This window comes from Solanum verrucosum, unplaced genomic scaffold (assembly GCF_900185275.1).
Source record: "Solanum verrucosum unplaced genomic scaffold, falcon-dt-bn FXZP01000049.1, whole genome shotgun sequence".
Lineage (NCBI taxonomy): Eukaryota > Viridiplantae > Streptophyta > Magnoliopsida > Solanales > Solanaceae > Solanum > Solanum verrucosum.
The window spans coordinates 5,870,221-5,889,151 of NW_026020221.1; the positions used below are offsets into that span (position 1 = coordinate 5,870,221).

General features: G+C 29.4%; 2 protein-coding genes across 2 annotated transcripts in view; both read left to right on the plus strand.

Annotated features, from left to right (window-relative positions):
• The first annotated feature begins 2,523 nt into the window (after positions 1–2,523).
• LOC125831419 (probable trehalose-phosphate phosphatase H) lies at positions 2,524–7,780 on the plus strand. Its single transcript, XM_049510624.1, has 9 exons — positions 2,524–2,766; positions 3,352–3,492; positions 4,774–4,845; positions 4,937–5,032; positions 5,496–5,552; positions 5,742–5,843; positions 6,645–6,792; positions 6,904–6,974; positions 7,652–7,780. The coding sequence occupies exons 1-9, from the start codon at positions 2,524–2,526 to the stop codon at positions 7,778–7,780; spliced, it is 1,059 nt and encodes a 352-aa protein (XP_049366581.1).
• Positions 6,320–18,931, plus strand: part of LOC125831270 (glutathione hydrolase 1-like) — a 160,130-nt gene continuing 147,518 nt past the window's right edge. Inside the window, exon 1 of the mRNA XM_049510466.1 lies at positions 6,320–6,329. The gene's annotated coding sequence lies outside the window, so the exon portion shown is untranslated. The remainder of the gene's footprint in view (positions 6,330–18,931) is intronic.

Genomic DNA, 18,931 nt, shown 5'->3' on the forward strand with positions numbered 1-18,931 from the left:
GTGCTGATACATGCGCGAGATACAATAATATAAGTGTTGATACATTAATCTGATGCGCGAGATACAATACTATAAGCGCTGATACATTAATCTGATGCGCGAGATACAATAATATAAGCTTTGATACACTAATCTGATGCGCGAAAATGAGGGATTTCTGTAATTATAAACTTTTAAGGGATAAATTGTAATTTTGCCTTAAAAGTATGTGATTTCTGCAATTTGCCCTTTATTTTTTATGACAAATTTGGCTAAGTGATTTATAAGAAAAAAGTCATATATTGAATGATTTGTCGATACAAAACTAAATTAAGTGACTGTTACATAATTTTCCATCATAATTTTTAAGAAATTTACTCTCAATTTAACTAAGTTTTGAAGCTAATTGAAATTTACTTAACTAAATATTTTAAAAATTAAAATTAAAATATTCAAAAACTATATAAAAAATATCATTAATTGTCATTCTTCTCGTATCATATAAAAATTAAATTTTAAAATATTGATCAATAATTTAGGACAAAGAAAGTATAATTCTGTTGAATATTCCAACCCAATTATTTTTGGGGAAAGGAAGCTTGACAATCACAATTTCAAGTAGCTTTTCTTCTTTTTTTACTACTTCTTTTTAATTTTCCTTCATCATATATTTAATATAATTTTGGCATATATTCCTTTCCATTAAATAAATGATTCATAAACGAATAAAAAATTACGAGAGCCATGAGAGCAAAATGTGACGCAATATAAGTAGCTATTTACTTATATGTTAAGAAGTAAACAATATAATGTGAATAATTTTAAAAACTACCTATTATTATATTATTATAATATAAGTTTTAACTTAAATATGCAAACATTGGAAAGAACTTTTATAAGTATATATGAACTATAATTTTGCAATGTAAGTTAGGTAATTGTATTTTTTTTTTTTTTAAAAAATAAATCTTTTATTAATATATACTTAGTTAAGATTTAATTTGCTTTTTATTACTCACTATGTCCCAAATTATATAATGTCGTTTAAATTTCGAAAGTTAATTTTTTAATTTTAATTACTAATTCGGATATAAAATTTTTAAAATTTTTGAAATAAAATTTATATATATGAAAACGGCTTGCAAGATACTATAAGTCACAATCATTTATAATTTAAATATTTAAAATACATAATCATGATTAAAAATACATATGTCTAACTTTCCAAATTCGAAAAGTGTTACAAAAATTAGGACGAAGAAAATACTTTTTGCCTTTAAGAAACAATAAAACTAATAATTTTATCACGAATGTTATTTATAAAAAAAGAAAAAAAGAAATTCAAAGAGAGATATATATTGAGGAATTTAAAAAAAAAGTTGGTTATTCTTTTCAATAAAACATAAAGATAGTTGCAAAGCAATATGTGAAAAATTCCAGACATGATGACTGGATATTGTTATTACAAGAATCTCATACTTTGTTGGTGGTGTCTGTGGGGAATTATGGAACTTTTAATTTGAGAATTTTATAAGACTATTTTATAAAATAATCGTTAGATTGATTAACTTTTATGTTGGAATTTTTAATTTGTCTGTTATACGAATGTTTTCAGTATGGAGTCGTTTTTATTAGTGAACGTATGCTTTTATCTTTTAATATGTAATTTTTCCGTATGAATTCAAATTGGTTGAATCTCTTTGTTAGTACTAAATACTATGTAAAAATGTATATGATTTTTAAGGTGTACGAAAATCAATTCTCACCGCTATCATTATAATAGAATTTCCAACTATTTTGGAAATGACTGTTTCTTTTTTAGTGAAATAAACTCAGAGGTGCGCGAAAGTTGACCCCAGACACCACAATTATAAAAAATTAAAAAAACTCAAAGTTTATACTACTAAAAATAAAATAAAAATTACATGTTTAATTACTGATGTCCAGTAAAATAAATTAAGTAATTACTGATGTGGCATGACACCACGTCAGACAAAGATTCAATATTTTCCGATGTGGGCTGTGGCCAAGAGCCCACTCCAAAATATTCCCTCAAATTTATAGCAATATAATTTTTAATAATTTATTTTAAATTATAAATTGTATTATTTATTTTTAAATTATGAATCCCTATCATGTTCAATCTTTTCTTTTACCTCGAGAGATACGATTGGGGGAGCTAATTCAATTTTTTTCGATAAAATCCATATAACTAATATCTATATTATTAATATATATATTACTAATATTTGCATAATTTTAATCGACCCCTCAATGTCCAGTAACAATTATAAAATAACTAAAAACCACCCCAAATCTCTCTCACACACTCTCTTTCTCTCACCTCTTTGCTATTCTTGATCAAGAATCACAATTGCTCTGTAGTTCCACTCATCTTTGGTTCAACAAATTTAGGTAAAAAAATGAATCTTTTCTTTGTTCTACGTAATTGATTTTTGTGATTTATTTTATATTTTTTTCTAGAAGAATTGATTCTTTTTAATTATTTTTTTTTCGTTATTGAATGTCTAGGTAGTTACAATAATGACTAAACAGAATTTGTCTAATGCTAAATCCTGTGTCAACCCCACCATGTTTATGGTGGAGAAGCCACCTCCACCACTGCCGCCGCCACGGGAAAGTTACATCAATAATATTTCAAGAAAAACACTTGTTGAAATAAATGGTGATCCAAGAATAATGAAATCTTGGGTTGATTCAATGAGAGCTTCTTCTCCTACTCATCACATGTCCACAAATCTCTATGAAGACAAGACTTCTTGGATGGTGAGGAATCATATTATCTATTGTTATCGTGATTTTTGAAAATATTTTTTAAATTATTCATCGTTTTATAAGTTCAAAATAATTTGTCCTATTTTACCCTTAGTATCACAATTATGAGGTGATGTTATGAGTTAAAAAGAATGTCTCTTCTAATTAATATTTCTAAGGGAATGTAAAAGAAAAGGTTGGCAGATAATTTAGGACGGAGGGAGTTATATGTTCAAAACACATTAATAGCGTGTAAATTAGAGACGAATCTAGAATTTAATTTAGCTCGAGTTTGGCAGAATTATTCAGTTATTCACAGAAAATATATAAATAATTCACCCATAATTCAGTAAGTCATCATTTCTAAAATTTAAAACTTGTAAACTCAAAATTTTGTATTTGTCACTCTGATAAATAAAAAACTAATTATGGCATTTTAAATCCTCAAAGAAAATTATGACTACTACATGTATTTTTATATTATTATTTTTTTACATTATGTTGTTTTATTGCCCAATGATGTAATAGATATGGATATTTTGAGATCATCAAGATTAAAAAAAGAAATTAAATTATTTTTTGTTAAAAATGAAACAGGCGCATCATCCATCAGCAGTTGACATGTTTGAAGATATAATAAGTGTTTCTAAAGGGAAGAAAATTGTAATGTTTTTAGACTATGATGGTACCCTTTCTCCCATTGTTGATGACCCTGATCAAGCTTTCATGTCTGATGATGTAAGTATGTTTAATATTTTTCGAAAATTGATTTATCGAAAATATTTTTGATAATTTTTTTTCCGTTGAAAATTCCTTAATAACGAGTCAATTCCCAATGGGACGATATCCATCGAAAATTAGGAGTGCTCCTTGTGTTTTAACTGACTTGATTGTGTAAATATTATTTTCAGTATATGAGAAAGTGTGTGATATCTTATCTGCAAGTTTAAATAGTTAGAGAGAATATATCTTAATTTACTTAATTATGTATTTCAACACGATTTTTCATATGCGAGTCTTTTTCTTTTTTACCATAACCTAAGCATATTAAATTCCTTTATTTGATAATGGATAGCGATAAGACTCGAATTTATGCCTTTTTTCTGTTATGATATCGATCATTTTAAAGTGTGTGAATCAGAGGCGTATTCAGGAATTCGACAAGATGGGTGTAGGAATACGAAAAAATGTATCTTAAATATAAATTTGATAAGTTTGACTTTTAGGTTCTTAATATGAACCATTAAATTTTAAAAATTATAGGTCCAAAATATATAATACTACTAGTTTTAAATTTTAATATACACATTTGATTTAATTATATAAAAATCATATAGTGCAAAGTTTTTTAGGAACTTCCAATGTAAGGCACTTGAAAATTTTGAAGATTAAAGGAAAAAAAACAAAAGAAAAATTAGTTGAAACATCAAAAGTATAATTGATAACCACTTGGGGAGGTGTTACTCAAAAGGACAAGATAGATATAAGACTTAAATTTTTATCCTTACTTAGAGAGGTGCACTCAATCATTATTGTATTATTATATGATACTTTAAACGTGGGTTCACACATTTATATTTAAATATTTTTTAAAAATATAACACTATTATATATGATCTAGAGAGGGGAGCATGGGTTCACGTGAACCACAGCACCCTTCTAAATACGCCCCTGGTGTGAATGTGACCATTTTATTTAAAACTTTAAATCATTACTGATCAAATTTTTATTTATTCAATTATATTTTCAACATAATGTGCACATGACATGCGACTTAAAATCTTCATTCTCTTCAACTACTTTTATTACTACTATCAGAAATATAAGGAATTTGCGATAGATAAAATTTCGTAGTTAAATAATAAAATTTCCAAGCTAATACCGTTAAGCTATAGATTAGCGACGGCTTATGTGAAAATCCAATAAACAGGAGCGATTTAATGATGAATTTACTAGAGATTATCGATAAATTCTATAGCTAATTTCATATTTTCTAATAGGCGTTTATTCCATTCTCAGATGAGAGGAACAGTGAGAAAACTTGCTAGAAATTTCCCTACTGCTATAGTTAGTGGGAGATGCAGAGACAAGGTATACATTTTTTTATTTTTTTAAGGTTTATATGGTTGTTTTTTTATTTTATTTATTTATTTATATATTTTTGAGTTTTGAATAATTATAGGTATACAATTTTGTACAATTAGCAGAGTTGTACTATGCTGGAAGCCATGGGATGGATATAAAAGGACCATCAAAAGGTTCTAAATATAGTAAGAAAGTGAGTAATCTTAATTACTTAATTTTTCTTCTCACCGATTCAATCAAAATATCTATAAAAATAACAATAAAACATTTTTCAGTCGGAAATTTCAATGGAGAAATAGTGAGAGGATTGTTACCATTCACATAAGCCTAATAAATTTTATCATGCTTGCATACATAAATATTTGACAATAAATTTGCCTATATTATAACATTAAATTTAAATCGTTGTAAAAATTTATAAATTTCAAATTTTAAATTTTAAATTTGTATCATCTGACTATTGGTGTGTTCTTAATCAGCGATAGCATGTTACCTATCTTATTTTTTTGGGTTTATAATTCTCTACACTATTACTTATTGTTATTTTTAGGTATATATGCTGATAGTATAAATTATTTTTTATATTATCAAAATATTAATGTATAAAAATTAAACTCTACTTAATATATATTTTCTTTTTCATGTTTGACATTCAGGGAACTCAAGCTGTTCTTTTCCAACCAGCAAGTAAATTTCTTCCAATGATTGTTGAGGTCAGTCTAGCTCCATCAAAAATTTAGCGTTTGATCATATTTCATTGTAAAATTTAAAAAAAATAGTAATTTAATTTTAAGTGAAAAATAATATTTAAAAATTAAGAGTTCAACTTTCGAAAAAATTTAAAAAAATCATGGTCAAACAAAAAATTACAAAGTTTATTTACAGTAATTTTTTTTTTTCAGGTTTACAAAGAATTATTGGACAAAACAAAGTCTATTGAAGGTGTTAAAGTGGAGAATAATAAGTTTTGTGTGTCTGTGCATTTCCGTTGCGTCGATGAAAAGGTATAAACAAGTTTCAAATATTATTTTTTCGAAATTTTTTATATGTCTCATACAACTGACACAAGTAAATCTCTTGATAAATATAAGTAACGAATAATCTAGTAAAAATAATAACTAACTTACAATTGCAAGTTAAAATTCAAAAGTTCATCTTAAAAAAAAACCCATAAAAATAGTTTACTAACACTTTTCAACGTTGTTCGTAAAAGAAAGCCAATATCTTGGATTACGAGTGAAACTTCATGACTATATATATCTCACACGTAGAAATTAGAACTTTAATATAATTACTATTTTTTTAATTACAAAAGCTAAAAGATAGACGACTATTTGTGAAATTTACTTTTAAAAAAAAATTACATTCTCTATGTATATTACTCCCTCCGTCCACAATTGTTTGTCAGGGTAAGGTCATACACATCCCTCAAGGAAAATTTAATACAAAGTGTAATTTGACTAATATAACCCTACAATACCAAGAATATCAAAAGTCCACACTAATTATTTCTTGATTGGTTAAATTGACAATTAATCTTGGACATCTATTTTTAGTATACCTGTCAAACAATTGTGGACGGAGGGAGTAATATATAATAATCCATATCCATGGACCATTCAAAAGTAGAATTAAACAAAAATAAGCATCATCTTTTTATAGTTTAGAGAAAGCATATAAGATTATATAAAGCACAAATAATGTTTAGGTTTTTTCTTTTAAAAAGAGTTGCAACTTTAAAAAAGTTAAAGAAAATATTTAATTTAATTTAATAATGAATTATTTATTATTATTTTTGGTAACAGAAATGGGGTGAATTATCACAACAAGTGAGTTTAGTGCTAAAAGAATATCCAAAGCTTAAATTATGCCAAGGAAGAAAAGTATTAGAGATCCGTCCTATTATTAAATGGGACAAAGGAAAAGCTCTTCAATTTTTGCTTCAATCACTTGGTAAGAATATTCTACTTTTAAAAATATTCATAATTTTTTTATTTTATTTTATCATAACTAAAATAAAATATTGAGAAGAAATTAAATTAATTATTAATGTTATTTCAACAGGATATGCTAAATGTAATGATGTCTTTCCTATTTATATTGGTGATGATCGAACAGATGAAGATGCTTTCAAGGTTTAATATATTCTTCTTTACCCTTTATTTAATTATAAAAATTTAGTATATTAGAATTTTTTCCTAGAAGGTTTTATTAATTTTCCTTTAATTTTTTAAGTTACTAAAATGAATAATTATAAGGATGTAGGTTATACCTCTACTAGAAATTAATATAAGCTCCTTTTCCATCGTGAATCCAGTGATTTTTTTATATATATAAAATATGATTTTTACATCGAATCAATTTATTGGGGAAAGGCATGGTGGGGAAATAGATTCTCACTGAAATATCAGGAAGCTTTCTGATTTTTTCATACGAAAACACTACTTTTTTCATCGATTCAATCAAAATATCTGTGAAAATATCTACGGAATATTTTTCATCGAGAAATTTCAGTGAAAAAATAAGAAATTTAATAGTGTACACACTAACAATGTAATGGTTTATTTATATTATCAGTAAATTTTAATTTGTGATAACAGGTTCGTTTACTATTTTTATCAAATTTTCAATTAGTGTTTATCTATAGATTTATTTGTAATAACATGATTGTATAAATATATGTTTCACTATTAGTAAATATAATTTAAATTATATTTATTATATAATTTTAGATAGATTTTGATAATTATTACTTTGAGAAGTTAAACTATTTATTAATTATTAAACAAATTATATGTTGCATGTATAATAGGTACTTAGAGAAAGAAGGCAAGGTTTAGGCATTCTCGTCTCAAAAACTCCAAAAGACACACATGCATCTTATTCTTTACAAGAACCTTCTGAGGTGAGAATCTTTAAACATTTAAGCAAAGTACATTAGGGGTGTGTTTGGTACGAAGGAAAATATTTTTCAATTTTTTTATATTTGATTGGGTAAAATAATTTCTAAATCAACTCATTTTCCTCAAGTTTAAGAAAAATGACTTCCCTTCAAAATTAAGGAAAACATTTTCCAAAACTTTCCTCCAACTTCAAATTATAGGAAAAATAAATTTAAAGCTTATTTTAAAAAAATATTTTCAACTTCAATTTTTTTTATTTTTTTACCTCACCCTCACCCTCACCTCCACCCCTACCACACCCTCTCGCCAGCCCCTACCCCTCCCCCTCCACCCACCAAAAAAAAATTTAAAGTTTTTTTTTGAAAAATATTTCCAATTCAAATTTTTATTTTCACCCCACCCCACCTCTATCCTAACCACCCCCGGCCAGCCCCCACTACCACCCCAAAAAAATTAAAGTTTATTTTTAAAAAATATTTCCAATTTCAAATTTTTATTTTTTCACTCCACCCCACCCCTACCCCCATCCCCTCCAAAAAAATATAAGTTTTTTTTAAAAAATATTTTTAATTTCAAAGTTTTATTTTTTTACCCATTTCACCCCCTACCCCCCTCCCCCCCGTCAGCCCCACCCTCTCCCCAAAAAAATTTAAGTTTATTTTTAAAAAATATTTTCAATTTCAATTCAAAAATTATTTTCTACTCTCTAGTAAAAATAAAAGATATTTCATCCATAAATCAAACACTAAAAAATCTTTTCCCAAAAATATTTTCTACTAACCAACCAAACATGAAAAAATAAATAAAATATCTACTTGTATTCCAGGAAAATATTTTCCTTCGTACCAAACACACCCTACATCTTGTACAAATTAATAAAGGGGGCTTAATGCTTATACTCAATTTGTTTTTGATAAAAGGTCATCATTTTTGCTAACTTATGGATATTGGATGAAGTGATCATTAATAATATTAATGCTCAACTCTTAAGAAACTAGTTTTGATACCTAATATATTATCTAAGCTTCTTGCATATCATTTTCCAATTATTAAATTGGATAAGACTCTAGATGTTTGGTTTTAATTGGAGTATTATCTCATATATAAAAGTTTAACCTGTTTGAAAGAGAACTTTTTTTTTTCTTAATTATGTCTTAAGTATGCCTCCTGATCATATGCGAGCATGATTATTTTTCATGGGACAAACATGTACATACGTAGAAGATCTTTTTGATATTAATGAAAGACACTGAAACTTAAGCCTAGGACTTTTCTACCTATTCTGACCAGCTCTTCTAAAAGTTAAACGGTTAAAAAGGACATATTTTCTTTTCTTAATTATGTCTTCTAACCGTTTCTCCAAATAAAAGAAAAAGAAAGAAGAAAACCATTTCCAACATGGATATAGAAATAAAAAAGTAGAAAATGGTCAAAATAACTTCTTGTATAGAACATTATTCTCTTAAAAACCAAATTTCATTGTTTAGTTCTTTCCTCACTTTTTTCCATTTTTTATGTTTTAATTATACTGTAAAACTTTAATAACAATTTTTTCAATATATATAATATATAATAACCGTGGGATGCGATCCTTCACCAAATCCTACTAACACAAAATATTTTGTGCATTAACCGCCCCTTTTTTACTTTGGCAGGTTATGAAATTTCTAATACTTTTGGTAGAGTGGAAAAGATTGTCTTTAAGGAAGCAGTCTAAGATCCAAAAACAACTTGAGGACATAAATGCATCTCTAAAGTACTGAAAATTCTCCAGCTAGTGCGTGTGGTATATGCCTTTAATTTGTTGTATATAAATAAGAGAAAGAAAAATAAAATAAAATAAAATAAAATAGATAAAATAGAGAAAAGAAGTATGTCTTTTCTCATTAGTTTTAAGGCCTTGTACATGTTGGGTATCTATCAAAACCAAAAAATATATAGTTTTTGATAGTTATCTAGCTTACATCCTATGTTAGCAATTTGTGTTTAAAAAACTAGAATTACTGATTTCAATAAACTTTGCAGAAACACGAAGTAACCAAAGTTTAATAAATCAGTAAGAATAGATGAACATAAATTAATTGACAGAACTAAAATCTGTAAAAACGTACCACAATCTGAAAAAAACAGAATCAAAAAAAGATCAAGCCCACTGAATGCACAGTGTCCCCTTAAGGAAATTATTTCCCTCTAGTATCCGAGGTTTGATTTGGAATATGTCCTCCCAGGATAGAATGATCTCAATTACCAGTGTATTGATACCCAAAACTCTGGTGTCAGCGAACCACTGAACAACAGTAAAGTACACGAAGAAATTTTATGCAGAAGAAGAAGAAGAAATCAGAAAATTCGTAAGGAATAAGTCTGAGGAATCAATGTATTTATAGGCAAGAGGAACTGGTTCCGAAAGGTTGCAATCCTTTCAAAATCCACATGACCATTCATGAAAGTTTGCAACCTTTCAAATGGTCATGGCTGTTTCTGAAAGTTGCAACCTTTCAGAACAGTCACTTCCAACAACGGGAAATTCAAATAAAACAGGAAAGATTTAAATAAAATGGCTCGCGCGTGGATCCGAGTCGGGTCGGGTCAATTAACTAATTAATTGAAACACTTCGGTTAATTAACTAATTAAAATTTTGGCCATTTAATTTAATTTAATTAATTAAATAAATAATTAACTAAAATAATTAAAACAAACTTTGTCCAAAAATAATCTCTCGATCGATCATTTTACAAAGCCAAAGCCAAAGCCGAAGCCGAGCCGAGCGAGCGACGACGACGCGGCGCAAGTGGGGTCCCTCTTTCCAACCCTTTTAACAATTAATAGGAGTGTTTCTATATTTAAACTCTCCTATTTTTCTTTCCACCACTGATGAGGGACAAATGCATGTGAACCAAAAACCGGCAGGCCTTACTGTTCACAGCATATACAATAAATACACAATCCACTGTTTTGGGTCCAATTTTCACCATCTTGGGTAAAGGAACTTCTACCTTGGCAAGACAACCCCACACTTTAAAATATTTCAAGTTGGATTTCATTCCTTTCCATAACTCATATGGAATCGATTGTGTTTTGCTACGGAGTACCCTATTGAGTATCTTGTTATCCGTAAGGATGGCTTCTCCCCATAGATTTCTTGGTGAACCAGAACTGATTATCAGAGCATTCATCATTTCCTTTAATGTTTTGTTCTTCCGTTCAACCAAACCATTTGACTGCGGTGTATAGGGTGCAGTAGTTTGATGGATAATACCATATTCCAAACATATCTCAGCAAAATGAGATTCGTATTCTCCACCCCTATCACTTCGAATCATTTTTATCTTTAGATTCAATTGATTTTTCACTTCATTTTAATATTGCTTAAATGCATCAATTGTTTCATCCTTACTATTAAGCAAATATACGTAACAAAATCGAGTGTAGTCGTCAATAAAAGTTATAAAATACTTTTTCCTACCACGAGATGGTGTCGACTTCATATCGCATATATCTATGTGAATTAAGTCTAAAGGTTTTGAATTTCTTTCAACAAACTTATAAGGATGTTTAACAAACTTACTTTCCACACAAATTTCGCATTTCGATTTATCGCATTTAAAATCAGGCAATACTTCTAAAGTAACCAATTTTCACAAGGCTTTGTAATTTACATGTCCCAAACGGGCATGCCATAAATCATTTGACTCCAATAAGTAAACAGAAGCAGAATTCTTATTAATACTGTCAACAACTATTACATTCAGTTTGAAAAGGCCCTCAGTGAGGTAGCCTTTTCCTAAGAACATCTCATTCTTACTTATTACAGTTTGTCACTAACTAGGACACACTTAAACCCGTTTTTAACGAGCAATGCAACAAAAACGAAATTCTTCATAATAGTAGGAATGTGCAGAACGTTGTTCAGATCAACACCTTGCCGGATGTCATCTTCAACATTACTTTTCCAGTTCTTGCAATCCTTGTTGTTGCTGTGTTTCCCATGAACAAATCTTCATCAACCTCAACAGAAGTGTATGTTGCAAAGGTTTCTTTCGCATAGCAAATATGTCGAGTGGCACCTGAGTCGAGAAACCACTCCTTAGGATTTCCAACTAAGTTGCACTCCGAGATCATTGTACAAAGGTCAACTGCATCTTCCATCTCTTCCACGATGTTTTCTTGGCTTTTGCCTTTGCCTTTGTCTTTGTCTTTGTCCTTTCTTGTAGCATGACAGTGAGAAGACTTATGACCAGCCTTACCACAATTGTAACAGTTGCCTTTGAACTTTTTCTTGGCCTGTTCTGACTTCTGTCCGTTGGACTTCTTTCTCTTATTGTCTTTGGTAGGAGCTCTTCAACAATATTAACTCCAATTACTGTCGAACTCTTACGAGACTTCTTTTCGACGGTTTTGTTATCTTTCTCAATCTTGAGCCGAATCACAAGAACTTCAAGTTTCATTTTCTTACGTTTGTGCTTTAAATAATTCTTGAAGTCGATCCACGAAGGAGGTAACTTCTCGATCATTGCAGCCACTTGAAACGCTTCATTTACTACCATATCTTCAACAATCAAATCATAAAAAATAAGTTGAAGTTCCTGCACTTGTGATCCTACAGTTTTACTATTTGACATTTTATAGTCTAAAAACTTTGCGATCACAAATTTTTTCAAGCATGCATCTACTGTCTTATATTTCTTCTCAAGTGCATCCACAATTCTTTTGAAGTTGTCATTGCACTATAGACATTATATAAGTCATCCTCTAAAGCACTCAAAATGTAGCTCTTACATAGGAAGTCTGCCTGTTTTCATGCTTCAATAATCATGAATTTTTCTCTGTCTAACATTTCAGCAGTAGGCACTATAGTTACAGTTGACACCCAATTTTGGACCTCCATAATAAATTAATCATCGAGCTTCTTAAAATTCCAAACTATTTGAAGTAATTGACTTTATAAAATTCAAATAATTTTCAAGTTAGTTATGTGTAATTTTTTCACTTTTTGGAAATTTTAAATAACATGTATATATATATATATATATATATATATTAGCATATTTTATAAATATTCGAAAATCATCTCAAAAATATTTTATTTTTGATCAAATATTTGGTTAATTATTTTAGTTATATAATAGTTTATATTTTTACATCATTTGATTTATAATTAAATTAATTATTTCATTTCGTTAAGTTTAAGAAGCACCTTAATTAATCTTATTTAAATTCATCTTAGATTTTAGCCGAATTGGCAAATTAAATTCAATTCGGCTATATTGTGAATTCTATATGGCTATAATTGCAACCCATTTAGCCATTTTGTATTTGCAAATCTAACCCTTTCTATTACAAATTTTCACTACCATTTTGGGACTAGACCATTTTTGGGCCAGCAACCAGCGGCCCATTACTCTTAATTAAAATCCAACCCCAACAGCCCACTTCTCTTTATGCCATAACCCAGCCCATCAAAAATAACAATACAACATTAATACAATACCAAATACCCAACAGTACCCGACCCCCGTAGCTTGTCTTCTTCGTGAATCAAGAAACGCTCCAAAAATCCAGAACCGCAAATGCAGTCCAGCAGCAAAATTGAGCCCAGCTCGCGCATTCTCTCTCTCTCCTGTCGTACAAGAAGACGTTGGGAATTTTCCAGGTGGAGTGATTTCCTTTCGAGTTCGTCCTTCCTCCCAAATTGAACGGTTCTCATCTCAATTCCGTTTGGAATTTGTACCATTCCTGCGTTGCCAACTTTATCCTCAAAGGATTTTTGAATTTCAAATTTGAAATCCTTATCCTTTTCTACCGGATTTCCCCTCTTAACTCAACTCCAACTCCTTCTATATAAACTCTCATCTACTCTCTGTTGAGGGGATCTTTTATTTTGGGGACAATGATTTATTACTCAAAACAGAGGGAATTTCCATAAAAGAAAAGAGACTTAAAGACCGAAAAATCTCCAGGAATAGCTACAAAACATACATTTGGGAGCCCAAAAGCTTAGTGATTTTCCTGTTCGAATTCGTTGGAGTTCGGCAGAGCTTCTCGGAATTCCCAAAGCTCATTTTATGGTGAAGGCGAAAAAGCTTCTCTACTCCTTGTCTCAGTCCGCTGCATCCAGAAAGGTAATCTCCATTTATTTTATTGTTTGGTGCGTCGATTGCTCAATTCTTGGCTGTAAAAATGTTTAAATGAGGAGATTTTGGGCGTATTTCGATTGATTGTTGGCTGTGAATCAGTAGCATAGATGATCCGTTCATTCATAGCTTATTCGTTCTATTTTCAACCCTTTCTGCTTGAGATTTGATGATCCTATTTGACGTTGAGTTGGTTTTTTTTTTCCGGATTAATTTTCCGTTGTTCCTTTTTGTTAGTTCAGTTTTTAATTTATGAATCTAGTTTATGTGGTTTCTCAATATGATATGCGGAAGTATTCAATATGTTTTCAATAGTATAAATTGTGTGAGTTTGAGTAATTTACTTTTTTTTTATGGCATAGGCTCCTTCTACACGCGAACTAACGTCTTAGTACATGTGTTAATTGTTCACATCTTTAAAATCTTGATATGTTTACATCTCTGAAATCTTGCTTCTAGCAGTGTTGGTTGCGTATTCTTAATCCTTCATGTCAAAGTTAGTAGTTTCAAGTATGTGAAGATAAGCTTACACATAATAAATGAGTTAATGGCCACATGTGACTACCTTTGTTGTTAATCCATCTGTTATGCTTTCATATTAAATCTTTGTTTCCTAGTCCAGTTTTTGCTTTAATTACCTCTAGTCATGTTATACCTCTATGTGGTTCCTAGTCTAATTATTGTTTTAAGATGTGGATTATTATAATATGTCGATTATTTCTATATCTTTTAATTGCATAGATGTGTGATAATGAATAGTCTTGCCATTTATTATTACTGTCCAATATGCCGTTGTGTGATTCCCTTTTGTAGTATTGTATGTTAATGTGCACTTTTCTTGAGATAATGCATATTTTCCAGTAAGTTAGCTTACTTCTTCCTATGTTATATCAGTTGGATTATATATTAACTCATGTCTTTTATTTATGTTGCATGTAAATCTGTCCGAGTTCACCATGAACTCCTATTTTCCTCTCCTCGCATTTCGAGAGAGCCCTAAAGGCTCAAACCCCTTTTTCGAGCTAAAGAATTGACGAACAGGTCTCGAGGTTGAAAGAAGCAACAAATTGGAGAGTCGAAAAATTGGGCCAATGACCCACCCTTTTATTTCAAAAAATTGTATTTTGTTATTTTAGGCCTAAGCCCTTGTCATTTTATTCATTATTATCTTGTTAGAAGTCTAGGACAAGTGAAAGAATTGGGCGTAAGGCCCAAAGATAAAAATATATTTCTTTATGTTAGTTTAGGACAGGTGCAGGTGACTCAAATGGGCCCAAATACTGGCCCAGGAGAACAGGAAAACCAGATTTTGGCCCAAATCTCTTTCCCTCTTTGTTTTATTATGTCTATTTCCTTGATTAATACTTGCTGTTAATCTTAAGACCAACAATTCAAATCCCCGAAAGACGTCCATTTCGCTTTAAGAAATTAACTAAACCAGTCAACTCTTAACAAGACTTAAAGAAATAAATTTTGCGAGATAGCTCACTTAGATAATGTTGTTGACAACCAATTTTGACCCTCCACAATATAAATTAATTATCGAGCTTCTTCAATTTCAAACGATTAAAAATAATTAGTTTTATAAAAACTTAAAAAATAATATATATAGTTTACAAATTATTTTAAATAGTTTTGTCACTCTTATAATTTTTAAATAATATATATGTTTTATATAATTATGTATATCATGAATGTATCTTATGAATATTTAAAAATCATCTCAAAAAGATTTTATATTTTAATATTTATTAGTGATGGTTGTAATTTTGAATTAATGAATTTTATGAATCTCAAAAGATTTTATATTTTAATATTTATTAGTGATGGTTGTAATTTTGAATTAATGAATTTTATGAAATTCAAAATACTTGCAAGTGATTTTTAAAAGTAATTTTGTCTTTGTGTAATCATTTTAAATATTGAATATGTATATTTCTACAATCATGTTATTTTATAAATATTTGAAAATCATCAAAAAAGGATTTTACAATTTTTAGTTAAATATTTTATTAGTTTAATTTACTTTAAGTTATAGTTATAATTTCGAGTTAATTAATTTTGTAATTAAATTAATTAGTTTATAATCTAATTAATTATTTTATTTTTATTAAGATTAAAAAGCTCGTTAATTAATTTATGAAAATTTGTCTTGTTGCAATTTTTAGCCAATTGTTTATCATATCCTTAACCCATTAAAAGACCAAGTTTGGGCCTTACATCCAATTTCTAGTGGCCCACATCATAATTCCCAACCCATACATATCAATTTGCCAGCCCAATAACCCACAACATTACATACATTAATGATCTTAACATAATAAGACCCAGCACACGTACATCAACCACAATACATATCAAACCGACCCTACCCGCCCCTGCGTCTTCTTCTTCTTTCACGAAACCAAACCGACCCCATCGCGTTTCTTCTTCACGCCAAGAATCCCGGAAATCCAGCGCCCAGTCGCATCAATCCGGTAAATTCGGAGAAAAGTTGTCGTCCTCCTCGCTTGCAATGTCCAACTACCCTCACGTCCCCTTTTCAGAGATTTCTGAATCTCTCCACTGTTGCTTCGAAAAGAGCAATTCAAAATTCAAATTACAATCGTTTCACACTAATTTCCGTCTATATATTCATCTCTTTGGGTCACAATTAGAAGGAAAAAAAGAAGAAGATAAAAGCTAAGTATTGAGAGGAAGAAATAGATCTAAAACAAAAAATCTTTGAAATTGTTCTTGATCGTTTTTGTCTCGTTCATTCGAGTTTCTCGAAGTCGTGTTTCGGTGTGAAAATTGTTGCTCATCCCTGCTCGTTCCCGTTTCCAGTCGCTGCTCCAAAAAAGGTAAATGTCCTTTTAATCTTAATTTCTTATTAGTTAATGTTATTAGTTACTGTTGTGATTGTGCTTATTAGTTAATATTATTAGTTACTGTTGTGATTATACTTGTTAGTTAATGTTGTTAGTTATTGTTGTGTTTATACTTGTTAGTTAATATTGTTAGTTAATGTTGTGTTTGTGAATAGAATGAAATTTTTGACCTCTTATGAGCTTTCTATTGATTTTATCCCTTCCAAATGCCCCTTTGTTTGTCTCACCTGTCGTTCTTCTGGTTGATGTTGGATAATAGGAGTTCTTGGTCCTAGCTTGCTCATGTTCAATATGAATCTGTGTTATTGCTTAATATTTGACATCTTATCCTTTAATTCTTTCACCTCGAGTTGAATGAATGAATTAACATATAAACATTTCGAGTTCAAGCGCCGCATTTACTACTCTTTTTTTGGGGTTCTTGTATTATGTTTGTCACTAATCGTTCTGATTCCTTTTATTTGGTTGCTCTGTCGAGTCTAATTCGGAGTGTAGGCTTTGTTTCCGTCTTCTCAGATGGCATTTGCTCCGTTTTTGTTTTCCTTTTCCTCATTCAAGTTTGCCACATCTGTTTGCGTTCACTGTTTTTCGATATTCAATTTAGTCACTAGTGCGTTAATCCTTTAGATCTATTTTTATCTCAATTAGTGCTAGTAAATATTTTGCTTTGAATATTAAGTCCTTCAACATTTGTTCATACTTGTGCTTCTTATGAGTTTTTTTTTTTAATTTTGAAATCAGGAAATGTAGAATTTGTCATGTTATTTAAAAGATGTTTTACTTAAGTGCGTGAATAATTCCCTTCCGTTTCAATTCTCTATTTGATTAAGTATGAGATGTGCATTAATTTGTCAAGATGTAATTATTGGAAGAAGTATATGTATCACCTGGTGAGCATTAATGATGCTTCTGGTGCCTATATGTTCTCTGTCTATACTTGTAGTGATTTTTAAATGTTTTGGATGAGTTATATCACAATTATCTCTAGTTGAATGCATAATTATATATATATGAATTGTTCAAAATCCCTCACTAATTTCTTTTCCCTTTACTTTTAATACATGTGACACAAACTCGAGTCCCTCCCGGGCTTCATCTTTCTTCCCTTCGCATTTCAAGAGGGCCATAAAAGCCCAAGATTCGTTTGTTGAGTCGGCCTCATTTTGTTCGAGTTGCTGGAAATCAAATTACAGGTCCCGAAAAGTCGAAAATGGGCTGTATACATATTGTATACAGCGGTATACACTCATCGTATAGTGAATTATGGGTCAAAACGTAAAAATACAGGGCTGAGGAGAAATATAGGTGTTCGGAAGCAAGAGATACATGAAAAGAGCCTATGCACATGCTGATATACACTGATATACATCAGCTGTATACCAAAAACGGGAATTGGGTTAAGCCCAGAAATCCAACAAATTTGGCCCAAAAGGAGGCCCAAATTCAATTTCTCTCTTACTCGTTAATTATTTAATTGTGATTATTTATTGTTTGTTATTTAACTCTAACTTTATAATTTTTAATTAACTTAATTAGATTCCCCAAAAGATAAGTTATTTCCTTTGTGTTGGTTAACCTTTAATAATTTTTATATTTATTTTATCTATTTTAAATATGTTGGCCAAATTATACAGTTTAAGTTAAATCTTTTGTTCTAAAAAATAAAAATTAAAAAAAAATAAAATAACATATTCTTTAATGTCTCCCACTCAATCACTTTTTACTCGTTTAAAATTGGTTTAAAGGGTCAAAGTATTTAGTCCTCAAGTAAACTAAAAAATAATAATAAAAAAAAATATATATATATATATATATATATATATATATATTCTTTGCTTGGTCATTTTCTAAAAAAAAAAAGGATTAGTCAAAACTTTGCTTTCATTCTTCAATTAATGATTTTCATGCTTAATTTTATTGGCTTAATTTATTTATTTCGAAAATGAGTCAAATAAATTCTAATTAACCTAGTTTTATTAAAATTCTAATCACTTGTATTTTGAGTCAAATGTATCATTTTAGATCCCTTCCTCTAAAAATAAAACGAAATAAAATGTGTCACTTATTTAATTATTTTCTCAAAGTTAATCAAATATTGTAAGTTATTATTTTTTATGTTAAATCATTATTTTCCTTAAAATAGTCAAATATATTTTGTCAAGTCACAGGTCAACCGCATGTTAG